Source organism: Microcaecilia unicolor, chromosome 1 (genome assembly GCF_901765095.1).
Source record: "Microcaecilia unicolor chromosome 1, aMicUni1.1, whole genome shotgun sequence".
Lineage (NCBI taxonomy): Eukaryota > Metazoa > Chordata > Amphibia > Gymnophiona > Siphonopidae > Microcaecilia > Microcaecilia unicolor.
In genome coordinates, this window is record NC_044031.1 from 3,000,085 (window position 1) to 3,028,076 (window position 27,992).

Below are 27,992 nucleotides of genomic sequence, written 5' to 3' on the forward strand. Positions count from 1 at the left end.
CTTCCTCTGTTCCAAACCCTAATCCAGTCTCTGTTTCTTCTCTCTCTCTCTCTCCCCTGACCCCCTGGTTGTCTGGCATAACTCCCTCTGTGAGTCCAGCATCTCTTCTTCTGTTCCAAACCCTAATCCAGTCTCTGTGTCTTCTCTCTCTCTCTCCCCTGACCCCCTCGTTGTCTGACATAACTCCCTCTGTGAGTCCAGCATCTCTTCCTCTGTTCCAAACCCTAATCCAGTCTCTGTGTCTTCTCTCTCTCTCTCTCCCTTGACCCCCTCGTTGTCTGGCATAACTCTCTCTGTGAGTCCAGCATCTCTTCCTCTGTTCCAAACCCTAATCCAGTCTCTGTGTCTTTTCTCTCTCTCTCCCCTGACCCCCTCGTTGTCTGACATAACTCCCTCTGTGAGTCCAGCATCTCTTCCTCTGTTCCAAACCCTAATCCAGTCTCTGTGTCTTCTCTCTCTCTCTCCCCTGACCCCCTCGTTGTCTGACATAACTCCCTCTGTGAGTCCAGCATCTCTTCCTCTGTTCCAAACCCTAATCCAGTCTCTGTGTCTTCTCTCTCTCTCTCCCCTGACCCCCTCGTTGTCTGACATAACTCCCTCTGTGAGTCCAGCATCTCTTCCTCTGTTCCAAACCCTGATCCAGCCTCTCCCTCTCCCTCTCTCTCATGTAGTTTGTGGCTCTGGCTATGCAAGGCCTCTTTTTTTCCCTGTAGTTAGTGAATTTTGATGCTCCTTGATTACATGTTTCATTTTCTAGGCCTCAGTCACCTGTCTCATCTAGTTCTTGATCAAACCAAAGTCACTGATGCTGGTGTGATTGATTATCTGTCATCAACGCCAGCTTGTCTCACCCAATTGAGTCTTAACCAGACGGATGTAACAGATAAGACCCTGTGTGTCCTGCCAGAACATGTTTCACAGCTGCGAGTTCTCAGCATTAAACAGACCAAGGTAAAAGGCACTGTGGGATAGAGCTGTGTCCAGTCTACTTCCTGGGGATCAGTGGGAGTCTGAGATATTGGAACAGAGCTGTATCTATTACATTTCCTGGGTAACGGTGACGGGTTGGGGCAGTGGGACAGGGCTGTGTCTGTTACATTTCTTGGGTATCAGTGGGAGGCTGGGATAGTGGAATAGAGTTGTGTCTGTTTTATTTCCTGGATATCAGTGGCAGGCAGGGGCAGTGGAACAGCTCTGGAACTCTTTGCCGGAGGATGTGGTAACAGTGGTTAGGCAGGGAGTAGGAGCAACTAAGAAAAATGTCAGGAAGTATTTTTTCACGGAGAGAGTACTGGATGCTTGGAATGCCCTCCCGCGGGAGGTGGTGGAAATGAAAACGGTAACAGAATTCAAACATGCGTGGGATAAACATAAAGGAATCCTGTTCAGAAGGAGCTTAGCCGAGATTGGGTGGCAGAGCCGGTGGCGGGAGGTGGAGATGGTGCTGGGCAGACTTATACGGTCTGTGCCAGAGCCGGTGGTGGGAGGCGGGACTGGTGGTTGGGAGGCGGAGATAGTGCTGGGCAGACTTATACGGTCTGTGCCAGAACTGGTGGTTGGGAGGCGGGGATAGTGCTGGGCAGACTTACAGTGGGGGAAATAAGTATTTGATCCCTTGCTGATTTTGTAAGTTTGCCCACTGACAAAGACATGAGCAGCCCATAATTGAAGGGTAGGTTATTGGTAACAGTGAGAGATAGCACATCACAAATTAAATCCGGAAAATCACATTGTGGAAAGTATATGAATTTATTTGCATTCTGCAGAGGGAAATAAGTATTTAATCCCTCTGGCAAACAAGACCTAATACTTGGTGGCAAAACCCTTGTTGGCAAGCACAGCGGTCAGACGTCTTCTGTAGTTGAAGATGAGGTTTGCACACATGTCAGGAGGAATTTTGGTCCACTCCTCTTTGCAGATCATCTCTAAATCATTAAGAGTTCTGGGCTGTCGCTTGGCAACTCGCAGCTTCAGCTCCCTCCATAAGTTTTCAATGGGATTAAGGTCTGGTGACTGGCTAGGCCACTCCATGACCCTAATGTGCTTCTTCCTGAGCCACTCCTTTGTTGCCTTGGCTGTATGTTTTGGGTCATTGTCGTGCTGGAAGACCCAGCCACGACCCATTTTTAAGGGTGGGCAAACTTACAAAATCAGCAAGGGATCAAATACTTATTTCCCCCACTGTATATGGTCTGTGCCAGAGCCGGTGGTGGGAGGCGGGGCTGGTGGTTGGGAGGCGGGGATAGTGCTGGGCAGACTTATATGGTCTGTGCCAGAGCCGGTGGTGGGAGGCGGGACTGGTGGTTGGGAGGCGGAGATAGTGCTGGGCAGACTTATACGGTCTGTGCCAGAGCCGGTGGTGGGAGGCAGGGATAATGCTGGGCAGACTTATATGGTCTGTGCCAGAACTGGTGGTTGGGAGGCGGAGATAGTGCTGGGCAGACTTATATGGTCTGTGCCAGAGCCGGTGGTGGGAGGCGGGACTGGTGGTTGGGAGGCGGAGATAGTGCTGGGCAGACTTATACGGTCTGTGCCAGAACTGGTGGTTTGGGAGGCGGGGATAGTGCTGGGCAGACTTATACGGTCTGTGCCAGAACTGGTGGTGGGAGGCAGAACCGGGGGCGGGAGGTGGAGATGGTGCTGGGCAGACTTATACAGTCTGTGCCAGAGCCAGTGGTGGGAGGCGGGACTGGTGGTTGGGAGGCAGGGATAGTGCTGGGCAGACTTATACGGTCTGTGCCGGAACTGGTGGTTTGGGAGGCGGAGATAGTGCTGGGCAGACTTATTCGGTCTGTGGCCTGAAAAGGACAGGTACAAATCAAGGTAAGGTATACACAAAAAGTAGCACATGTGAGTTTATATTGTTGGGCAGACTGGATGGACCGTGCAAGTCTTTTTCTGCCGTCATCTACTATGTTACTATGTTACTATCTAGGTTTAAAAAAGGTTTGGACAAGTTCCTGGAGGAAAAGTCTATAGTCTGCTATTGAAACAGACATGAGAAGCAACTGCTTGCCCTGGGATTTGTAAGCTGAAATGTTGCTACTAACTGGGTTTCTGCCAGGTACTTGTGACCTGGCTTGGCCACTGTTTGGAAAATAGGATACTGGGCTAGATGGACCATTGGTCTGACCCAGTATGGCTACTATTATGTTCTTATGGACAAGTTTCTGGAGGAAAAGTCCATAGTCTGTTATTGAGACAGACATGGGGAAGCAACTGCCTGCCCTGGGATTTGTAGTATGGAGTGTTGCCTTAATTTGGGTTTCTGCCAGGTACTTGTGACCTGGCTTGGCTACTGTTTGGAAAACGGGATACTGGGCTAGATGGACAATTGGTCTGACCCAGTAAGGCTACTCTTTTGTTCTTATAACTGTGTATATTTTATTTCCTGGGTGTCAGTGTCAGGCTGGGGTAGTGGGACTGGGCTCTGCCCTGGTACATTTCCTGGTATCGGTGGGAGAGTGGGACAGGGGTTTGTATATTATATTTCTTGGGTATTACTGACAGGCTGGGTCAGGGGGACAGGGATCTGTTCATTATATTTCCTGGGTATCAGGGAGAGATTGAGTGTCTGGGTAGCTGGAAGGGAAAGATCAGTGTGCTGGATGGGGAAAGGAGGGCTGCAGGAGGGTTGAGAGCGCTCATGGGACTTATGCAGCTAAGTGCAGAGACTCATGTGCCACGGTGGAAGTGATTGGAAGGAATCTATGGGGGTGTGTTTATATGCCACGGTATGTCAGGGTTGGCGATTGAAGGAACTTTGGTGGGAGTACGAAGGAGTGGTAGTGACGGAGAGAGAGTTATAGGTCTCTGTATGTTGGGAGATGGACTGGAAGAGAACTATAGGTGTGTGTGTGGGCTGAGAGGAAGAGAGTTAAGTACTTGTGTGTGTGTGTGTGTGTGCGTGCGTGCGTGCATGCTAGGGGGTAGGAGGAATTATAGAAAGACAGCTTTGGGGTTTGTGTATCCAGGGCGGGATTTGAAAAAGAGAGAGATATGGAAAGAAAACTGGTTGTCTTGCTAGAGGGAGATTGGGAGAGTGAGCGAGAGAGAGAGAGAGAAAGAGAGCAGAGAATACTGATGATTGAACCTGTCTGGGGAAGGGGCTTCAGACTAGCTGAGGAGTGATAGTGTTTGTGGTGGTGGTGGGGGGGGGGGGGGGTCTTCCAGCTTAGGAGTGCTCATCCATGCAAGGGTAATTCTGTGAAAGAAGCGCTTACATTTTGCCTGCACTACGCGTGTAAATGTTTAGCATGGTAGCGTATGCATAGGTTCTGTAATTTCTCGCCTACATAGCGCCTGTTTGCAACAGTGGCACACACAGGGGCAGGGCATGGGTGGGGCAGAAACGGGGCTCCCACATTCGCATATAATTTATAGGCTGCTGCAGTGAGGCATTCGTCTTTACACCAGCATCATGGCATTTGTGTGTATATGCTGGATACCGAGGTACGCTAATATTCAACAGAGCCACCGAAAGGGGGTGGGGCAGGAGGGGCAAGGCTTCCGAAGGCAAGCAGAAGGTTCTGCTCCCTCGGTCTGTCTCCGTCCTGCTCCTGTGTGTCGGGACCTGGGTGACCGTGTGTATTGCTTTGGTACTGCAGCCTGCTCACTTGATCACCACAAACTGTTCACCGATTAAAATACTACAGATTCTTTTTTGGATTCGTATTGGGTAAATGAAACTCTTTATTCAAATGGAGAGTGTATAAATCATTATTGCTTCAGTCTATACAATGATTAAGAAATATACATGCTGACCAAGTCAAATTAGGAGATATGCACACTAATTGAACCATCTAACTAAAAGAAAGCTATAAAACACACACACACACACACACACACACACATCACTGGTCGGGAAGCTCAGGCCCTTATCTCATCAGCCAGGAGGTCCGTTGCAGCGAAAGCTCAGAGTTTCCTCATTGACCAGGAACAAACCTTCTGCACAACACATCTGCCCACAGATGAACCTCAGCTCTGCTGTGACAAGCCCTCCCTTTTTATTAGGCTCTGAGCTCTTGTTCAGAGCTATTGAAAATTACAGCTAAGGAAAATTACAGAATACTTATTGTGGGACCGTGGTCACATGCCTTCCAACTCCAAGTGGCCAGGCTAGAGCTAAAAAGCAAGAACCATCCTCTCCTTTGCATACCAAATTAGTTAGAGCTCTGTCTTATCTTCAGCATTCCAACTTATTTTCACACAATCAAAGTTAAACAACCATTTTTAAACAGAATTACTTCTAATCAACAATACAGACCCTGAGTGCACTGGTCAGTCCAGACAGGGTTGAAAAACAATCTTTAAAATTCACTTCCATTACACCGTGTTATTGCAATAACCCTGCTTTCAGCGCACAGGAGCAGGAGAGTGACAGACCCAGGGACAAGCAGACATAGGAAGGTAAGTGGGGCTTTGGCTCGAGTCTTGTGTGTGTGTGTTGGGGGGGGGGGGGTTTGTGGTTGCAGGAGCCCTGTCTCTTGGTGGCCCTGGTATTCATGAATGCAAACTAGGTGTCTAGATTCCTCTATAGAATTTGCTCCTATCACTTGGCCATAGTCCCTCTCTCTTGCTGTGTTGTTTAGTGATCTCTTGGCTTTTGCTTTCAGGTCTCGGACTTATCTGCTCTTCAGAAGTTGAAGTCCCTTCACACTCTTCATTTGGATAACACCGGTATCGTGGAAAACTCTTTGCTACCTTTGTCTGCTCATCCTGCTCTCTCTACGCTGACACTGTCCGGGATTCAGTCCATGGATGGCGACATGGCTCTGCAGCTCATTTCAGGTACACAGTCTCTGTGTCCACTCTCATTCTAGCACTGCGGTGGAGGAGGGGATGCCAGCTGAGCTAAGAAGAGGCTGTGGGATTCCTCAAAACTCATGCTTCGTCCTCTCTCCTGACCACCTGCGGGTGGATATTATAGATTACTGTCATTTCTACCACAAAAGTGCTCCTTTTAGGAGTGTCCATTGATGGCTGCTAGAGACGTAACGCATGTAGGCACATCTTAATCTGGACATGTAAATTCTGACTTGTGCTTGTATTCTTTTCTGGAATCTGGGTCACAGATGCTGTTATTTTGCTGCCTGAACGTTAGCAGCCTTTACAGAATTGCACTCCTATGTGCGTGACTTGTGTTAATATGCAGTAAACCATTAAAGCAGCTGTGTTTGTACCTGAGTCAGTGAAGGGTTTCGCTCAAGGGTACAGAGTGTCAGTTGTACTTCAACCCTGGATTTCCTGGTTCTCATCCCATTAATCTAACCACTAGGCCATGGATATAAAACTAGTCTTACCCAGATTTCAGCTGTAGTAAATATTGCCTCCTCACCGATCTATTAGATTTCTTTGAAGGGGTGAACAAACATGTGGATAAAGGTGAGCTGCTCAGTATTGTATATCTAGATTTTCAAAAGGCGTTTGACAAAGTACCTCATGAAAGACTCCAGAGGAAATTGGAGAGTCATGGGATAGGAGGTAGTGTCCTATTGTGGATTAAAAACAGGTTTATAGATGTTTATAGGAGTGGAGGAGTGGCCTATTGGTTAGAGTGGTGGACTTTGGTCCTGGGGAACTGAGTTCGATTCCCACTGCAGGCACAGGCAGCTCCTTGTGATTCTGGACAAGTCACTTAACCCTCCATTGCCCCAGGTACAAATAAGTACCTAAGCCGCATTGAGCCTGCCATGAGTGGGAAAGCATGGGGTACAAATAAAAAATAAAATAAAACAACCAGAGAGTAGGGTTAAATGGTCAGTATTCTCAATGGAGAACTGTAGATAGTGGGGTTCCCCAGGGGTCTGTGCTGGGACCACTGCTTTTTAACATATTTATAAATGACCTAGAGATGGGAGTAACTAGTGAGGTAATTAAGTTTGCTGATGACACAAAGTTATTCAAAGTCGTTAAATCACAGGATAGGCTGCAAATATTGCAGGAGACAAAACCCCGACTGGAATCCTTGTGGATTAAAATTCCATGTGAAAAGGGAAAAGGGATGGTGATAGGAGTGTACTACCGTCCGCCTGGCCAAGACGAGCAGACGGACGCGGCAATGACAAGGGAAATTAGGGAAGCGAATAAAAAGGGCAATGTATTACTAATGGGTGACTTCAATTATCCGGATATAGACTGGGTGAATGAAACATCGGTACACGCAAGGGAGGTGAAATTTCTTGATGAAATCAAGGACAGCTTCACGGAACAGCTGGTTCAGGAGCTGACGAGAGAAGGGAAAATACTAGACTTAATCATTAGTGGGGCTCATGATCTGGTTCAGGGGGTAACGATGCGAGGGCCGCTTGATAACAGTGATCATAATATGATCGGTTTTGATATTGGCTACGAAGTAAGTGAACTCAGGAAATCAAATACACTAGCGTTTAACTTTTGAAAAGGAGACTACGATAAAATGAGGAGAATGGTGAAAAAAAGACTGAAGGGAGCGGCTGAAAGGGTAAAAAACTTGAATCAGGCGTGGATGCTGTTCAAAAATACCATCCTAGAAGTACAGGACAAATATATTCCACGTATTAGAAAAAGAGGAAAAAAGACCAACATCAGCTGGCGTGGCTAAACAGTAAGGTAAAGGAAGCTATTAGAGCCAAAAAACAATCCTTCAGAAAATGGAGAAGGGAACAGACTGAAGACAATAAGATAAAGCATAAGGAATGTCAAGCCAAAATCAAAAAGGAGATAAGGAGGGCTAAGGAGGACTTTGAAAAAAAGTTAGCGATAGAAGCGAAAACACATAGCAAACATTTTTTTAGGTATATTAAAAGCAGAAAGTCGGCTAAAGAATCGGTAGGGCCGTTGGACGACGGTGGTGTTAAAGGGGCGATCAGGGAAGACAAAGCTGTAGCTGAGAAATTAAATTAATTCTTTGCTTCGGTCTTCTCCGAGGAGGATTTGGGAGGGATACCAGTGCCGGAAAAGGTATTTGAAGCGGACGAGTCGGAAAGACTAAATGATTTCTCTGTAAACTTGGAGGATGTAATGGGGCAGTTCTGCAAACTAAAAAGTAGTAAATCGCCGGGTCTGGATGGTATTCATCCCAGAGTATTAATAGAGCTGAAAAATTAACTTGTGGAGCTGCTGTTAGTAATATGCAATTTATCCCTAAAATCAGGTGTGGTACTGGAAGATTGGGGGGTGGCCAATGTAACGCCGATTTTTAAAAAGGGTTCCAGAGGAGATCCGGGAAATTATAGACCGGTGAGTCTGACGTCAGTGCCGGGAAAAATGGTGGAGGCTATTATTAAGAATAAAATTGCGGAGCACTTACAAAAGCATGGGCTGCTGAGACAAAGTCAGCACGGATTTAGTGAAGGGAAGTCTTGCCTCACAAACCTACTGCATTTTTTTGAGGGGGTGAACAAGCATGTGGACAAAGGGGAGTCGGTGGATATTATATATCTAGATTTTCAAAAGGCGTTTGACAAAGTGCCTCATGAAAGACTCCAAAGGAAACTGGAGAGTCATGGGATCGGATGCAGTGTATTATTATGGATTAAGAGCTGGTTAAAAGATAGGAAGCAGAGAGTAGGGTTGAATGGTCATTATTCTCGATGGAGAAGGGTAGTTAGTTGGGTCCCTCAGGGGTCTGTGCTGGGACCACTGCTTTTTAACATATTTATAAATGACCTTGAGTTGGGAGTAACTAGTGAGGTAATTAAATTCGCAGATGACACAAAGTTATCCAGGGTCGTCTCGTCGCGGGAGGTGTGTGAAAGATTACAAGAGGACCTCGTGAGACTGGGGGATTGGGCGTCCAAATGGCAGATGAAGTTCAACGTTGACAAGTGCAAAGTGATGCATGTGGGAAGGAGGAACCCGAATTACGGCTATGTCATGCAAGGTTCCACTTTAGGAGTTACGGACCAAGAAAGGGATCTGGGAGTCATCGTGGATAGAACGTTGAAATCTTCCGCTCAATGTGCTGCGGCGGCTAAGAAGGCGAACAGAATGTTGAGTATTATTAGAAAAGGGATGGAAAACAAGCATGAGGATGTTATAATGCCGTTATATCGCTCCATGGTGCGACTGCACCTGGAGTATTGTATTCAGTTGTGGTCGCCTCATCTCAAAAAAGATATAGAGGAATTGGAGAAGGTGCAGAGAAGGGCGACGAAAATGATAAAAGGGATGGGATGACTACCTTATGAGGAGAGGTTAAGAAGGCTAGGACTCTTTAGCCTGGCGAAAAGGCTGCTGAGGGGTGGTATGATAGAGGTCTACAAAATAATGAGTGGGGTAGAGCGGACAGATGTGAAGCATTTGTTTACGCTTTCTAACAATAATAGAACCAGGGGACACAAGATGAAATTAGAATGTGGTAGGTTTAAAACAAATCGGAGAAAGTTTTTCTTTACTCAGCATGTGGTTAGACTCTGGAACTCATTGCCAGAGAAGGTAGTGACGGCAGCTGGCCTTGCTGAGTTTAAAGGGGGTCTGGACAGATTCCTGAAGGAAAAGTCCATTGATCGTTATTAAATTCTGGGTTTTTGCCAGGTTCTTGGGGCCTGGATTGGCCGCTGTTGGAGACAGAGTGCTGGGCTTGATGGACCTTTGGTCTTTTCCCAGCGTGGCAGTGCTTATGTACTTATGTACTTATGAGGATTGTGAAAAATTACAAGAGGACCTTGGGAGACTGGGCGTCTAAATGGCAGGTGACGTTTAATGTGAGCAAGTGCAAAGTGATGCATGTGGGAAAGAGGAACCCGAATTATAGCTACGTCATGCAAGGTTCCACGTTAGGAGTCACGGACCAAGAAAGGGATCTAGGTGTCGTCGTTGATGATATGTTGAAACCTTCTGCTCAGTGTGCTGCTGCAGCTAAGAAAGCAAATAGAATGTTAGGTATTATTAGGAAAGGAATGGAAAACAAAAATGAGGATATTATAATGCCTTTGTATCGCTCCATGGTGCGACCACACCTCGAATATTGTTTTCAATTCTGGTCGCCGCATCTCAAAAAAGATATAGTGGAATTAGAAAAGGTACAGAGATGATAATGGGGATGGGACGACTTCTCTATGAGGAAAGGCTAAAGCGGCTAGGGCTCTTCAGCTTGGCGAAAAGGCGGCTGAGGGGAGATATGATAGAGTTCTATAAAATAATGAGTGGAGTGGAATGGGTAGATGTGAATCACTTGTTTATTCTTTCCAAAAATACTAGGACTAGGAGGCACGCGATGAATCTACAAAGTACTAAATTTAAAATGAATCAGACGAAACATTTTTTCACTCCTCATGCAATTAAACTCTGGAATTCATTGCCAGAGAATGTAGTAAAAGCAGTTAGCTTAGCAGAGTTTAAAAAAGGTTTGGCCGGCTTCCTAAAGGAAAAGTCCATAGACCATTATTAAAATGGATTTGGGGAAATCCACTGTTTATTTCTAGGATAAGCAGCATAACATGTATTGTACTGTTTTAGGATCTTGCCAGGTACTTGTAACCTGGATTGGCCACTGTTGGAAACAGGATGCTGGGCTTGATGGATCTTCGGTGTGTCCCAGTATGGCAACACTTACGCTCTTATGTAAAATCTTCAGGTGCAATATTCAAAAGGATTTACTCATACAGTGTCAGCTACTCTATGGATAAGTCCCCTATCTGTTAATAGTGCTACTGAAACACTGCTGTCACCACTGTAGCATTCTCTGCATAGTGCTGGGGAGGAATGAGATACTTTGGAAGGGGGGGGGGGGTAATCTCAGGAGTGCATAGGGAAACTTATAATGAAATATCAGGTGTTGGGTGCCCTGACAGAACATGAGGAAGCAGAGAATGACATACACTACACAGAATAAGCATAGAAACTGGGTGTAGGAGGGCAATACACGTGGAAGGAAAGAAGAAGATAGCAGGGGATGTTGGCACAGAGTGAGATACCAGGGGGCCTCACCAGTTAGTGGTTAGTGTTGAGGAATCCAGGGCTGTGAAGGGAAAGGGAAATGGGACTTGATATACTGCCTTTGTGTGGTTTTTGCAACTACATTCAAAGCGGTTTTACATAGTATATACAAGTACTTATTTGTACCAGGGGCAATGGAGGGTTAAGTGACTTGCCCAGAGTCACAAGGAGCTGCAGTGGCAATTGAACTCTGTTCCCCAGGATCAAAGTTCACTGCACTAACCACTAGGCTATGCCTCCTTCTTGCATACATTCTGGGTGAGTTTCTGGGTGAGTTAGGATAGTATTTGTATCTCGAGCCTGCTCTGCTCTCTCTTTCAAGGTCTGAATCTCGTCCACCTGGCATTGCCAAGCCGACATAGCATCACAGACGTTGGTTTATCTTTCTTGTGCCACTTCCAAGACCTCCTTGAGCTTGACCTGACGGATTACAGCCATATCACTGACGAGGGAATCAGAAGTCTGAATACCCTGATCAGGTAACTGTTCTGACCTGGTTTTACAGCCAGCTTCACTGACACAGACTACTCGTAATTACTGTGGATTTTTTTGAATTCGTATTAGGTAAATGAGACCTTTATTAGAGGTTCTAAAATCTACAATGATTAAAATATATACAACAATTAAGTACTACTACTACTACTATTTAGCATTTCTATAGCGCTACAAGGCATACGCAGCGCTGCACAAACATAGAAGAAAGACAGTCCCTGCTCAAAGAGCTTACAATCTAATAGACAAAAAATAAAGTAAGCAAATCAAATCAATTATTGTGTACAGGAGGAGGAGGGTAGGTGGAGGCAGGTGGTTACAAGTGGTTACGAGTCAAAAGCAATGTTAAAGAGGTGGGCTTTCAATCTAGATTTAAAGATGGTCAAGGAAGGGGCAAGACGTAGGGGCTCAGGAAGTTTATTCCAGGCGTAGAGTGCAGCGAGACAGAAGGCGCGAAGTCTGGAGTTAGCAGTAGTGGAGAAGGGAACAGATAAGAAGGATTTATCCATGGAGCGGGGTGTAGGGAAGGACGAGTGTGGAGAGATACTGGGGAGCAGCAGAGTGAGTACATTTATAGGTTAGTAGAAGAAGTTTGAACAGGATGCGAAAACGGATAGGGAGCCAGTGAAGGGTCTTGAGGAGAGGGGTAGTATGAGTAAAGCGACCCTGGAGGAAGATGAGACGGGCAGCAGAGTTTTGAACCGACTGGAGAGGGGAGAGGTGACTAAGTGGGAGGCCAGCAAGAAGCAGACTGCAGTAGTCTAAACGAGAGGTGACAAGGGTGTGGATGAGGGTTTTGGTAGAGTGCTCGGAAAGAAAGGGGCGGATTTTACGGATGTTGTAAAGAAAGAAACGACAGGTCTTGGCAATCTTCTGGATATGAGCAGAGAAGGAGAGAGAAGAGTCAAAGATGACCCCAAGGTTTCGAGCTGAGGAGACAGGGAGAATGAGAGAGCCATCAACAGAAATAGAAAACGGGGGGAGCGGGGAGGTGGGTTTGGGGGGAAAAATGAGAAGCTCGGTTTTGGTCATGTTTAATTTCAGGTGGCGTTGAGACATCCAGATAGCAATGTCAGACAAGCACGCTGAAACTTTGCTTTGGATGCAAGGTGAGATTAAGATGGGCAAACGCCTCTGACAGTACTATGTAAGCCACTTTGAGCCTGCAAATAGGTGGGAAAATGTGGGGTACAAATGCAACAAATAATAATAATAATAATATATACAATGATTAGCTATATAACTGAAAAGAGACCCCTTGGTGCGCAAGTCGCGATGGGGTTTTCTGGCACGGGCCCTGAGCCGACGCCTGAGATGCCGGGGAATCCTTCTGTGGAGATCGTAGAAGTGAAGCGAGGAGAAGCTGTTCTTGTGGAAGAACTTGGAGCAGTAGGAGGTCAATCAGTTCTAACTCCAATTTTCACAATTGATTTCTCAAGTAAGTCGTTTTTACCTGAAAAGCCTCAACAAATAACGTTGGATAATATTTGGGAAGCTCTTGTAGGCTTAGAAGCCTCATTTACACAACAATTCACTCAGTTAAATAAGAAATTCACGCTAGATAATGAAAAGATCACTGAAATTGACACAACGTTAAAGTCTTTGGGCAAGGAAGTTGAAACTAATTCTTTTGCAATTAAAAACTCTCAACAAATACAAGTAAATTTAATTAAAGAGAATATGTATCTTCAAAATAGGATTGAAATACTAGAGAACTATCAACGTTCAAATGCCCTCAGACTGATAAATTGCTATTTCCCCATTGATAACCTTCAAGCAATATTTAACAGAAGCTTTAAAAATCCCAGAAAAAACACATCCACCTATCTCAAAGATTTTTTATATAGAACCGTTTCGTAAGAAAGATTCTTTACAAAGTGAGGAAGTTAAAGCTCAATCATTGGACTTAAACTTGACTCAAATTATTGAAGGAGACAATGTGGGTTTAACAACTGCAACGCTTAAAGTGATTTTCATACTTCAACCGGATAGAGACTGGATACTCAAACAATTTTTTCTGAATAAGAGACCTGATTTTCTAGACTGTAAAATTAGAATGTATCCGGATGTCTCAAGAAATACCCAAAAGAAAAGACAGGAATTTCTGGAACTGAGACCAAAGGCAATACAACTTGGAGCATTGTTTTGGCTGAACTTCCCCTGCAAGTGTGTGATAAAACTTAATTCAATTTATGTATTTTTGAGGCTAATCAATTAAACTCTTTTTTGGAGGCAAAGCTGAGAGACTTACACCCTCCATTATCAGGAACATTAATAACTTCAACTCCATAAATATTGTATATTGCTTGGTATGCTTATATCAGCCTCCATTTGTTAGATTTTGAAGCTGTCTTCAAAAAGTTGAAATATTTTCCTGAAAATTGTGATAATTCTCCCCAATATCATGGACTATAGACGAGTAATGATCTTCTTGTTACTATAATTTTCCCTTTTTTTTTCTGATGTATTTTCTAGAAATTTACCAAGGTACTAAATCGTCTTTATCTGTACTCAAGATATTATGCTTGAATGTAATTTGAAATATATAAATAAATTAAAAAAAAAAAATAACTGAAAAGAAACAATACCTATAATCATTCGATCTATAATTAAACAAAACCTATCTACATCTAAGCAATGCCAAGAGTTCCTAGACCAGAAAAGAAGCAATAAAACAACCATCACTGATCCTTACATCATCCAGGCTTTTATCATCTGCTTGGGGGCCCTATTCACAGCGAAAGCCAGGAGCTTCTTTGACCAGGAGTCTGGTTCTACGCGGTACGTCCATCCTTAGATGGGCTTCCCACTTCACTGCCAGAGGCCCCCTTTTTTATTAGGTTTAAAGGTGTGGTAGCCGTGTTAGTCCACTCTTAAAGGTTATCAATACAAATCAAACAAAAGAAAATAAGATGATACCTTTTTTATTGGACATAACTTAATACATTTCTACCCACCCATTGACTGTTAGACTGTCAATGGAATGCTTGGATGTTCCACTTTATAAATACTATCAGCCAGCACATTTGCTTATTCCCGATCTGACGAAGAAGGGCAACCTTCGAAAGCTAATCAAGAAATGTATTAAGTTATGTTCAATAAAAAAGGTATCATTTTATTTTCTTTTCCATGTTTTATTTTGTTTGATTTTTATTAGGTTTAGAACTCATGTTCAGAGCTAAAGAAAATTACAGAATGCTTGAGAATTTCTCTGTTTAGGTAAACAAGCCATAAAGTGGGAATGTGGTCACATGTTTCTCAGTCCAGGTGGCCAGTCTGAACTCAAAACAGGCCCCACCTCTCCCTTCACATACCAAATTAATGAGAGCTGTGTCTTATCTTTCACACAAACAGAATTACTTCTAATCAAAAATACAGACTCCGAGTGCACTTGTCGGTCAAGGCAGAGTTGAAAAACAGTCTTTAAAATCTTCCAGTACAGTAAATGATGGATAACTTCTCTGAGAACAAACATATTAATTTGGGTCAAAGGAAAAGGAAACAAATCTCGCTAATATGCCAGAACTTTTGTCCCGTGCAAGTTCCGACCTTCTGTCTGCTGCATACAGTGGATGGAGACAGAGAAAGAAAGTAGGTCAGTGTGATTTGCCCTTTAAGGCTATCATGCAATCATCGAATACTCAGTATTTCGAATAACCGAGCAATGGTGCTCATATCTATATTGTCAGTGAAAAATCTAATAGCTGAGGCAAAATGCCACACTCAGCCAATAGCCAAGGCCACAATGCAGTTATACACTCTACTGATATTAAGTTCTTTCACTGAGTCAGGAGGAGTGTGAAATGGAGTACCCTGTAGAAACATAATAATAGAAAGAATGAGAACTACAAATAGATTGAATAAATGAACAGTTGGATGGTTTCTGGACCTGTCTGGTAGTACTAAAGGAAAGGAAACGATTAAGTAGGACATAATCCAGCTTATAATTGAAAAAGAAAAACGCCTATATTGCGACCCAAATCGGGAGATAGACGTTTATCTCACAAAAACGAATAAAGCAGTATAATCGAAAGCCGAATGTGGACGTTTTCAACTGCACTCCGTCGCGGATGCGGACAAAGTTGATGGGGGCGTGTCGAAGGCGTGGTGAAGGCGGAACTGGGGCGTGGTTATCGGGCGATCAGAGATGGGCGCCTTTCGCAGATAATGGAAAAAAAATATGCGTTTTTAGCGAGAATTTAGGGCACTTTTCCTGGACCCTGTTTTTCCACGAATAAGGCCCCAAAAAGTGCCCTAAATGACCAGATGACCACTGGAGGGAATCGGGGATGACCTCCCCTGACTCCCCCAATGGTCACAAACCCCCTCCCACCACAAAATATGCCGTTTCACAACTTTTTATTTTCACCCTCAAATGTCATACCCACCTCCCTGGCAGCAGTATGCAGGTCCCTGGAGCAGTTATTAGGGGGTGCAGTGGACTTCAGGCAGGTGGACCCAGGCCCACCCCCCCACCTGTTACCCTTGTGCTGGTAAATGGGAGCCCTCCAAACCGCCCCCCAAACCCACTGTACCCGCATGTAGGTGCCCCCCTTCACCCCTTAGGGCTATAGTAATGGTGTAGACTTGTGGGCGGTGGGTTTTGAGGGGGATTTGGGGGGCTCAACACCCAAGGGAAGGGTGCTATGCACCTGGGAGCTCTTTTACCTTTTTTTTTTGTTTTTGTAAAAGTGCCCCCTAGGGTGCCCGGTTGGTGTCCTGGCATGTGAGGGGGGACAGTGCACTACGAATCCTGGCCCCTCCCACGAACAAATGCCTTGAATTTATTCGTTTTTGAGCTGGGCGCTTTCATTTTCCATTATCGCTGAAAAACAAAAACGCCCAGCTCACAAATTGTCGAATAAAACATGGACGTCTATTTTTTGCGAAAATACGGTTCGGTCCGCCCTTTCACGGACCCGTTCTCGGAGATAAACACCCATGGAGATAGACGTTTTTGTTCAATTATGCCCCTCAATGTTTCCTTATATAAGTACATAAATACATAAGTATTGCCATACTGGGACAGACCGAAGGTCCATCAGACCTAGCGCCCTTTTTCCAGCAGTGGCCAGTCCAGGTTACAAGCACCTGGCAAGATCCCAAAACAGTACAATAGATTTTATGCTGCTTATCCTAGAAATAAACAGTGGATTTTCCCCAAGTCCATTTTAATAACTGCTTATGGACTTTTCTTTTAGGAAGCTACCCAAAGCTATTTTTAAACCCTGCTAAGCTAACTGCTTTTACTACATTCTCTGAATTCGAGTTTAATTACACGTTGAGCAGGGGCGTAGCCAGACCTCGCTGGGGAGGGGGGGCCAGAGCCCGAGGTGGGGGGGCACTGTTTAGCCGCCTCCCCCTCCCCCCGCGCGCCTGCCTGCTACTGCTGCCACTTTGGACACCCCCCTGCCGACGAGAAAAACAAGTTATCTTTTGCATGGAAGAAAGATGCACAGCTGACTGCTCTAAGAGATGCTATGGCATCGCGCGCTGAGGACTGAGCCTGCCTGCGGCATGTGCATGAAGGGAGAGCGGGAGGAAGGACTCACCGGTGGCGGTTGGGGGCAAGAAGCTTCCCCGGGCTAGCGAACCCTCCCCCGCTGTTGCCGTCCGCCCCCGCCGCCACTTCAGGTGCCCTGTTTGCTGGCGGGGGTCTCCAAACCCCGCCAGCCGAAGAGTCTTCTTCAGCACCGGAGTTAGTAGTGCCGGCCCACACCCCACGACGCCGCCTCACCACCCTCCCTACGCCGCTGCCTCGCCTCTCCCCACCACCTTGCCACTGCAAATACCCCTCACGTCCTGCACGCTCCTTTTAGTGAAATTGCGTGCCGGACGTGAAGGGAAGATTGTGCAGGAAAGGCAACGCGGCAGCGCCAGAGACTGGCGCTGGATGAAGGCTTCAGCTGGCAGGGGTTGGGGACCCCCGCCAGCAAAACCAGGGGCCCAGAAGAAATTTAAGTACATAAGTATTGCCATACTGGGAAAGACCTAAGGTCCATCGAGCCCAGCATCCTGTTTCCAACAGTGGCCAATCCAGTCCTTCGTTGCTTCGGCCTCATTTGTTCTGAGGAGCTGCTGTCAGAGTGCTGTTCACCGACTTTCTTCTGTTCCTGTTTTCCTATGTACCGGACCTTGGCTAGTCTTCTCGGATTACGCTTGTTTGCTGCCTGCCTTGACCCTGGACTGAATTGACTATTCTTTGCCTGTTGGAGTTCTGGTTCTGGACTGTGTCTGTTTCCTGCTATCCTGGTCAGTGGCTGTGCAACCCCGCCGGTTCCAGAAGTCCTGGTGGCTACCTGCAGCTGGGAGCTCAACTCCCGGCGAGCGGTGGTCGCTTCCCAGGTGAAGCTAGGGGTTGTCTGGCTGCCTGACCGAGTGCGGTGTCACTCCATCTCTGCCGTGCTCAGTCGGGGCACAGGGGCTCACTACTACCGGGTCATAACAGTAGGCCGAAGCCACGAAGGACACAAGGCAGGGCTTTAAGTAGTGGAGGAATTAGGCTCAAGTATGTGCTGCTGATTCAAGATGGCTGCCCCCATCAGCAGAGGTGCCTTCGTCCAAATATGGACTTCCTTCCGGACCTCGTTACTCCAAGATGGCTGCCCCCTCCTGAGCTAGCCAAGATGGCTGCTGTCCTTGATCCAACCCGGATGACGGCTGTCAGACTTAGGAAACTGAAACCGTCCTAAGACTGAACCTTGTCCCTCTTGAACGAAACTGAGGAATGACTTAGCCGGGAGGAGCGTCGAACAGGTGAGGGACGTAACACTACTGCCCTGGTGGTCTAGTGACCTCTTCCACCTTCGGGGCAGGAAAGAGCCCCCTCTTTCCTGCTTGGAGCGCTGCCCTGCATGTATCCTTCCTGTTGTTGATCTCGGCGCCGATTCAAAATGGCCGCCGAGAGTTGAAGTGACCTCGCGAGACTTCAACTCTCGGTGGCCATTTTGAATCGGCGCCGAGATCAACAACAGGAAGGATACATGCAGGGCAGCGCTCCAAGCAGGAAAGAGGGGGCTCTTTCCTGCCCCGAAGAGGTCACTAGACCACCAGGGCAGTAGTAAGGTAAGGGGAGGGGGGGTGACGGGGTATGTGACAGGGGGGGAGGGGAAATGTGACGGGGTGGGGCGAGGGCGTGAAAGGGGTGGGGCGGACGTGTCCTTCTTTTGGGGGGACAAAATATGGTATCTCTAAGTTCAGCTGTCTGATGCTTTGTGCACTACAGCCGGCTGGTTCTGGAAGAGATTGTGCTGGAAATGTTGACTCTTGAATAAAATACCTTATTAACTGGTGCTGGAGGAGGTTGTGGTGTTAATTCTGGGTCTCTTGTGGAGATGTGGACTATCCCTTCTCAGTAAAATACCTGCTGACCGATGCTGGCTGCTAGAGGAGGTTATGTTAGTAATGTTGGGTCTCTGAGATATATAATTCCCCTCAATATGAAATCTTTGTGAATAGTGCTGCGTGTTGGAGGAGAACATGAAACAGCGCTTGCTAAAGTCTCCAATGACTCTCGTACTCAACACCCTCACTTATCACCCCTACCACTGCAATTTCCCCACCCCTAGCTGTCTGTTCGTTTGTCCAATTTAGATTGTAAGCTCTGTTGAGCAGGGACTGGCTTTTCATGTTAATTTGTACAGCGCTGCGTAAGTCTAGTAGCGCTATAGAAATGTTTAATAGTAGTAGTAATGATCTGTTCCTGGCCAGATCCAAAGGTCTCTATTCTATCCTCATCCTTCTCGATCTATCTGCTGCTTTTGACACTATTGATCACAGCCTACTCCTTGATACTACTACTACTACTTAACATTTCTAGAGCGCTACTAGGGTTACGCAGCGCTGTACAATTTAACAAAGAGAGACAGTCCCTGCTCAAAGAGCTTACAATCTAATAGACAAGTGAACAGTCGGTCCGATAGGGGCAGTCAAATTGGGGCAGTCTGGATTCATTGAATGGTAAGGGTTAGGTGCCGAACGCAGCATTGAAGAGGTGGGCTTTAAGCAAAGACTTGAAGACGGGCAGGGAGGGGGCTTGGCGTAAGGGCTCAGGAAGGTTGTTCCAAGCATAGGGTGAGGCGAGGCAGAATACGCTGTCCTCACTTGGATTTCAGGGCTCTGTTCTTTCCTGGTTTTCTTCTTATCTCTCCCAGCGTACCTTTAGTATATACTCTAGTGGATCCTCCTCTACTTCTATCCCACTGTCAGTTGGTGTACCTCAGGGATCTGTCCTGGGACCTCTTCTTTTCTCCATCTATACTTCTTCCCTTGTTACTCTGATCTCATCCCATGGTTTTCAGTATCATCTTTATGCTGATGACTCCCAGATCTACCTCTCCACACCAGAAATCTCAGCCGAAATCCAGGCCAAAGTATCAGCCTGCCTGTCTGACATTGCTGCCTGGATGTCTCAGCGCCATCTGAAACTAAACATGACCAAGACTGAGCTTCTTATCTTTCTCCCTAAACCAACCTCTCCTCCTCCCCCATTCTCTATTTCTGTGGATAACACTCTCATCCTTCCTGTCTCATCAGCTCCTAACCTTGGGGTCATCTTTGACTCCTCCCCCTCCTTCTCTGCACATATTCAACAGACTGCTAAAACCTGTCATTTCTTTCTCTATAATATCAGCAAAATTCGCCCTTTCCTTTCTGAGCACACTACCAGAACCCTCATCCACAGTCTTATCACCTCTCGCTTAGACTATTGCAACTTGCTTCTCACAGGTCTCCCACTTAGCCATCTCTCTCCTCTTCAATCTGTTCAAAATTCTGCTGCATGACTAATATTCTGCCAATGTCACTATGCTCATGTTAGCCCTCTCCTCAAGTCACTTCACTGGCTTCCTATCCGTTTCCGCACACAGTTCAAACTCCTCTTATTGACCTATAAGTGCATTCACTCTGCAGCTCCTCAGTACCTCTCCACTCTCATCTCTCCCTACATTCCTCCCCGGGAACTCCGTTCACTGGGTAAATCTCTCTTATCTGCACCCTTCTCCTCCACTGCTAACTCCAGACTCCGTTCCTTTTATCTTGCTGCACCATAAGCCTGGAATAGACTTCCTGAGCTGGTACATCAAGCTCCATCTCTGACCGTCTTCAAATCTAAGCTAAAAGCCCACCTTTTTGATGCTGCTTTTAACTCCTAACCCTTATTCACTTGTTCAGAACCCTTATTTTACCATCCTCACTTTAATATTCTCTTATCGCTTGTTTGTCCTGTTTGTCTGGCCTAATTAGATTGTAAGCTCTGTCGAGCAGGGACTGTCTCTTCACGTTCAAGTGTACAGCGCTGTGTATGTCTAGTAGCGCTATAGAAATGATAAGTAGTAGTAGTAGTAACATATGGTGATGTCTCATGGGTCTCCACAGGATGAAGAAACTTTCTCTTTCCAACACCCTCCTGACTGATTCCGGCTTACTTCACCTTCAGAACTTGCATCACCTGGAGGATCTTTGCCTGGACCGTACAAGTGTCACCAGCGCAGGAGTGTCGAAATGTATCCCTCACCTCCCTCATTTACAGGTAGATCATTCTCCTTCCTTTGCAGGCTGTAAAGGCTTACCTTGGTCTCCTTTTCTTTTACTTGAAAGGAGATTTATACATGCTACTTACTTCAAACAGTTCGTGTGGTCCAACTTCTAAATTTCCTTTCTTTACCGGTTTCCTGCCTTCCCCATAGGACCTCAATCCAGCCTATGTGTTCTCCAAACCTCACGGATATCATCTCTCAGCTACATGAGGCTTTTTATTTAACCCACCAACCACCAAATTCTTGGCGGACTGCAATGTTAGCACATACATGCACAAAATATTCAACACAGCTTAAGAACAGCCATACTGGGTTAGACCAAGGGTCCATCTAGCCCAGTATCCAGCTTCCAACAGTGGCCAATCCAGGTCACAAGCTCCTGACGGAAACCCAGATAGTAGCAAACTTCATGCGACTGATCCCAGGGACAAGCAATGGCTTCCCCATGTCCATCTCAATAACAGACTATAAACTTTTCCTCCAGGAATTTGTCCAGATACAATAACCACTGTGACCATATCCCTTGGCAATGAGTCCCAGAGTTTAACTATCTATTGAGTGAAAAAATATTTCCTCCTATTTGTTTTAAAATTATTTCCATGTAATTTCATTGAGTGTCCCCTGGTCTTTTTAAAGATACGGTGACCAGAATTGCACACAGTACTCAAGGTGTGGTCGCACCATGGAACGACATGGAGGCATTATAATATTTGTGATCTTATTTTGTATCTGTATCGCTGCTTGGTGCGAAGCGCACATAGCATAAATCGGTCCAATGACTTTGTAGGATCATCTCATAATATCCAAACGCTCTTCCTGGACTTTACTTAATTCCCCTCCCCTCATACCTTTTGAAAAGTCAGGGGTGGGTGGCTGTGCGCCTTGACACACATACGCAGTCCACTTGTCACTGACAGACGTGGAGGGGCTTAATCGAACGGGGTGCCCAAGTTTTCCTGAGGGCGTCCTCGCAGAACATCCTTGGGAAGGTATCGAAACAAGATGGGTGTCCATCTTTCGTTTTTATAGGGTGGGAGGGGGTTGGTGATCACTGGGGGAGTAAGGGGAGGTGATCCCCGATTCCCTCCGGTGGTCATCTGGTCATGTCGGGCTCCTTTTTGAGGCTTGGACGTAAGAAAAATGGACCAAGTAAAGTAGGCCAAGTGCTCGTCAGGGACGCCCTTCTTTTTTCCATTATCGGCTGAGGATGCCCATGTGTTAAGCACACCCCAGTCCCGCCTTCGCTATGCTTCCGACACGCCCCCCGTGAACTTTGGTCGTCCCCGCAACGAAGAGCAGTTGAAGACGCCCAAAATCGACTTTCGATTATGCCGATCTGGTCGACCCTGGGAGGACGCCCTCCTCTCGATTTGTGTCGAAAGATGGGCGCCCTTCTATTTCTAAAATAAGCCTGATAGCTCCCTTCCTCCCTAGTCTGTTACAGGTATGTCAAGATGTTTTGCAGTATTTTATTTTATTTTTTTATTTGCATTTTGAAAGCTGTGTAACCTGGGTCTTGCCACTAGCTCAGTTCCAACCTCCGACCTGGGTCACAGGGATTCAGTCTTTTCTCTGCTATTTCCACACCACCACACTCTCATTTATTCCTCACTTTTTTTCTGTCATAGTCTTTCCAGTTTTGGAGTGGGTTAGTGGTCCGGAATAGAGATCCGGGGCTTCGTTGTATAGTCTTACCTTTCCCGGGAGCAAGCGTCCTCACCCCCACTTCAAAGAATTCACACAGCGCTCCAATCATGCCCTTCCAATTGTATTTACTCCAGTCTGTCTGCTCTCCCCTGGGCAACAGAAAAACAGTTCTGCGCAAGTGCTGCAATGTCCCCCACTGCAGCTAATAGAATTACTAATAAAGGAGAGACAGACTCAGAATAAGCATTTATTAACCTTACCAAATGAAGGTTCACTAGTATACAATTATTTCTGATTAGAAGGTACAGCTAATCAGTAAAGTCAATCAATACAATCCATAAGCAATTCTCATATGAGAGAGTAACCGGGCCGCAAAGAGCGTTTCCACAGTCATTACTTCTCTAGCTACTAATGTTACTTTTATACCTCTCTGATCACATGTTTTCTCATCAGAGTTACACATTTCTCATCAATTTGTGATTTTCCTTATTATCAGCACTTATTTACTGGAAGCTTACTTAATTTTAGATTTACAATAATTCTTGCTTAACATTTACTATAATTAAGGTCATTTTCATTTGCAACATTATATGCCAGTAATCATAGTTCTGTTTTTTTTCTTACCACCTCTTAAGTGACCAAAAATTCCCCTTACATCAGCAAAAGCTATAAATCAGTTTTCAGTAAATCATATCTCTGTTTCTCAGCATTCTGCAGTTAGTCCCTCGTTCCACTTGCTGTGCAAGCACTTATGGGAACATCAGGGCCGGACTTAGCAAGTGCGGGGCCCTATGCAGACCAATCTGATGGGGCCCCATCCTAGGCCTGCCCCCACCCTAGCTCCAGGGCCGGCCACCCCTCCCTCTGAGCTCCAGGGCGGCCACCCCTCCCTCCGAGCTCCCAGGCCATCCCCAGCTCCAGGGCTGGGCTGGGCTCCCCAGCTCCCTCCCTCCCAGCTCCAAGGCCGGTTTCTCTCTCTCTCTGTCTCCCACCCACCCACCAGCTCCAAGGTCCCCCTCCCTCCCCGCTCCAAGGCCTGTCTCTCTCTCTCCCTCCCACCCACCAGCTCCAAGGCCCCCCTCCCTCTGAATTTTAAAAGTTACCTCGTCGTCAACGTCAGAGCGGCCGGCAGGTAGCAGCAGCGGAGCAGCCGTGAAAAGCGTGCGAGCTTCTGGGTGGCGCTTCAGGAGCCTTCCTTTCCCTCGCTCAGCTCTGGTCCCGCCCTCAAAATGAGGACAGGACATAGTAACATAGTAGATGACGGCAGAAAAAGACCTGCACGGTCCATCCAGTCTGCCCAACAAGATAAATTCATATGTGCTACTTTTTGTGTATATCTTACCTTGGTTTGTACCTGTCCTTTTCAGGGCACAGACCGTATAAGTCTGCCCAGCACCATCTTGTGTGTTGAGCTAGGCCACCGTCTCTGCCACCCAATCTCGGCTAAGCTCCTTAGGATCCCTTCCTTCTGCACAGGATTCCTTTATGTTTATCCCACGCATGTTTGAAGTCCGAAACCGTTTTCATTTCCACCACCTCCCGGGGGAGGGCATTCCAAGCATCCACTACTCTCTCCGTGTATGCCCAACATACTTCCACCACTTCCAAATTTATTTGTTTTTATTATTTAATCAAACGAAGGAACATTCAGAACAATGAAACCCGAAAAAACTAACCAACTGAAACAAAACCGCAGACGGTAAATCCAGGAGGGGGGGCCTCTGGATTGATCTGTCTGAACGAGGGAAAGGAAGGCTTCCGAACTGCCGCCCAGCAGCTCGCACGCTTTTCACGGTTGCTACTACCTGCCGGCCGCTCCGACGTCGACGACGAGGATAACTTAAAATTCAGAGGGTGGGGGGATTGGAGCTTGGGCAGTCGGGGCGACTTCAGGCGCGTCGTGGGGAGCCCCCTTGAGTGCAAGGCTCTATGCGGTCGCCTCGCCCTAAGACCGGCCCTGGGGAACATATGTCACACTTGGTAACTGGCATCTCCATGACTGTATTTTTGACCTTTAGTGAGGCCTAGCTCAACACACAACTAAGCAGGCTACATTTGTAAGCCTGTTCTATGGTTCATGTCCAGCATGTTCCATATATTAACACGATGCAACTCAACTTTACAGATCTTTCTACAATTGTATAACTCCATCTATACAGTGGAAACATCTCCTGTCCATTCAAGATTGTGTATTATAACCTCAGTCTCCTTGTTCCACACGATCTTCTGCTTAATGTCATGTATTTACACATTTACAGAACCTCCTGTCCTTTACCCATCCCGGGGTCTGCGAATAATCCAAGGCTGCTCCTTAATTTCCTTGATCACAATCCACTTCCCTCAGGCACAGACCCTTGTACAATCAAAGCAGTTTATATGTTAGATGCAGAAAATGCCGTCTTTCTACTGTGCCGCCAGATACCCTTTCTGTGGTGACATCTCGGCATTCCCTGTGTCTGATTTGTAGTGACCTTGTTCTCTTTGTCTTTCTCTGCCCCGTTCTTGTGATACTAGGTGCTGGGGCTGGCGAGTACTCACGTCGGAGATAATGTAATTAAACTGGGAATTCGGCAGTGCAAACAACTTCTGAAGCTGAACCTAAGTCGAACCCGTGTCACTGACAAAGGTAAGCACTGACAAACTCATCACATCTGGAGTAATGACATCAGCAACGCTGGATGAGCTCTCTGATACCTGAGAGTGTGACATCACTGCTATGTAAAGTGCACATGTGTAAATTCATTGCATATAGGGGTTATAGTATGACATTACTGAGAAGGGAGGAGCAATCTGATCAGGAATTATGACTTCGATAAGGGTGGGGCTTGGACCAGGATGCCACTGAGAGGGTTTACTGATGTAGGAGCATGATGCCACTGAGAGAGGAGGAGCTTATTGATGTAGGAGCATGATGTCACTGAGAGAGGAGGGTTTTACTGATGTAGGAGTATGATGCCACTGAGAGAGGAGGAGCTTATTGATGTAGGAGCATGATGTCACTGAGAGAGGAGGGTTTTACTGATGTAGGAGCATGATGCCTCTGAGAGAGGATGAGCTTATTGATGTAAGGACATGATATCATTGAGAGGGAGGGACTCATTAACATAGGAGCATGATAACATTGAATGGGGAGGGGCTTATCATTGTAAGAGTATGATGCTGAATGGGGAGGGGCTTATTGATGAAAGAGCATGATGCCACTGAGAGGAGGAGCTTATTGATGTAGGAGCATGATGTCACTGAGAGAGGAGGGTTTTACTGATGTAGGAGTATGATGCCTCTGAGAGAGGATGAGCTTATTGATGTAAGGACATGATATCATTGAGAGGGAGGGACTCATTAACATAGGAGCATGATAACATTGAATGGGGAGGGGCTTATCATTGTAAGAGTATGATGCTGCTGAATGGGGAGGGGCTTATTGATGAAAGAGCATGATGCCACTGAGAGGAGGAGCTTATTGATGTAGGAGTATGATATCATTGGGAGGGAGGGGCTCATTGACATAATAGCATGATGCCACTGAATGGACAGGGGCTTGTTGATGTAGGAGCATGATGCCACTGAGAGAGGAGGAGATTACTGATGGAGGAGTATGATGTCACTGAAAGGGGAGGGGCTCATTGATCTTGAAGTTTGATGCCACTGAGAGGGGTTAATAAAATCGGGAAAGAATAACTTATGGGTTTTTTATATGAAAGACGATTCTTAATTTCCTTTCTGCTGGTTGCATTGTGGAAGGAGAAAAGGAAGTCCTTGGGCTCCCTATAGCGAGGGGATCTTAAGAACTTGTTTCCCCTGTCTAGGCCATCATAGAATCCTTTCTTGAATCCTCATACCAATTTTGCCTCTATCTTCAGCAATTTGAGGCTGTTCAAACCTAAATCCTGAAATATTTTCTAATGTGACCTCTGAGCCTCATAACATGACTTATTGTTTTACGACCTCTTTATTAACACCTTTGAGGTATTTTGAATCTCTCTCATATTCCACCTGTCTCTTCTGCCCTACTATTACTACTTATCATGTCTATAGCACTATTAAACGTATGCAGCGCTGTACACTAAACACATAAGAGACAGTCCCTGCATGACAGAGTTTACAATCTGATCAAGACAGACAAACAGGACAAATAAGAGATAAGGACAAAGAGTATTTTATTTTATTTCCATTTTGCTCACACCTTTTTTAGTAGTAGCTCAAGGTGAATTATATTCAGGTACTCTGGATATTTCTCTGTCCCAGGAGGGCTCACAATCTAAGTTTGTACCTGAGGCAATGGAGGGTTAAGTGACTTGCCCAAGATCACAAGGAACAGCAGCAGGATTTGAACCGGCCACCTCTGGATTGCAAGACCGGTACTCTAATCACTAGGCCACTCCTCCAAGATTCCGTAATCCCAAAGAGTAGCAAGATTCCATGCATAATTCTAAAGAGAAGCAAAATTCTAGAATTCAAAGATTAAGATTCTAGAATCTCAAAGAATAGCAAGATTCCATAATCCCAAAAAGTAGCAAGATTCCATACATAATCCTAAAGAGTAGCAAGATTCTAGAACCTCAAAGCGTACCAAATTCTGTAATCCCAAAGAGTAGCAAGATTCCATACATAATCCTAAAGAGAAGCAAAATTCTAGAATCTCAAAGAGTAGCAAGATTTCGGAATCCCAAAGCGTAGCAAGATTCTAGAATCTCAAAGAGTAGCAACATTTCGGAACCCCAAAGAGTAGCAAGATTCTAGAATCTCAAAGAGTAGCAAGATAATCCTAAAGAGTAGCAAGATTCTAGAATCTCAAAGAGTAGCAAGATTTCGGAATCCCAAAGCGTAGCAAGATTCTAGAATCTCGAAGAGTAGCAACATTTCGGAACCCCAAAGAGTAGCAAGATTCTAGAATCTCAAAGAGTAGCAAGATTCTAGAATCTCAAAGAGTAGCAAGATTCCATGCATAATCCTAAAGAGTAGCAAGATTCTAGAATCTCAAACAGTAGCAAGATTCTGTAATCCCAAAGAGTAGCAAGATTTCATAATCCCAAAGAGTAGCAAGATTTCATAATTCCAAAGAGTACAGAAAAAAGCAACACTGGGCCTTTAAGACTGGGACAATTGTAATTCTTTATTCCATATCATCATGCTGATCAATCCATAGACTGGTGGGTTGTGTCCATCTACCAGCAGGTGGAGATAGAGAGCAAACTTTTGCCTCCCTATATGTGGTCATCAGTGTTGCCAGGTGGGCGGTTTTACCGCCCAATTGGGCGGTTTTCCGCAACCCGCCGCGGGAAATTTTTGCCCGCGGCGGGTTGCGGTTTTTTGGGCTGGTTTTTGTGCTTCGGGCGGTTTTTTTAGGTGGCTTTTTCGGCCGCGGTGGGCGGGGTTAGTGACGTTTGTGGGCGGGGT

At 46.0% G+C, this 27,992-nt stretch overlaps 1 protein-coding gene across 1 annotated transcript in view; it reads left to right on the forward strand.

The window, feature by feature from the left end:
* Nucleotides 1-27,992, forward strand: part of LOC115461903 — a 149,321-nt gene that overhangs the window by 101,860 nt on the left and 19,469 nt on the right. Inside the window, exons 12-16 of the mRNA XM_030191962.1 lie at nucleotides 758-951; nucleotides 5,616-5,790; nucleotides 11,243-11,399; nucleotides 20,788-20,941; nucleotides 25,110-25,221. Coding sequence (XP_030047822.1) covers nucleotides 758-951; nucleotides 5,616-5,790; nucleotides 11,243-11,399; nucleotides 20,788-20,941; nucleotides 25,110-25,221 — 792 coding nt within the window. The remainder of the gene's footprint in view (nucleotides 1-757; nucleotides 952-5,615; nucleotides 5,791-11,242; nucleotides 11,400-20,787; nucleotides 20,942-25,109; nucleotides 25,222-27,992) is intronic.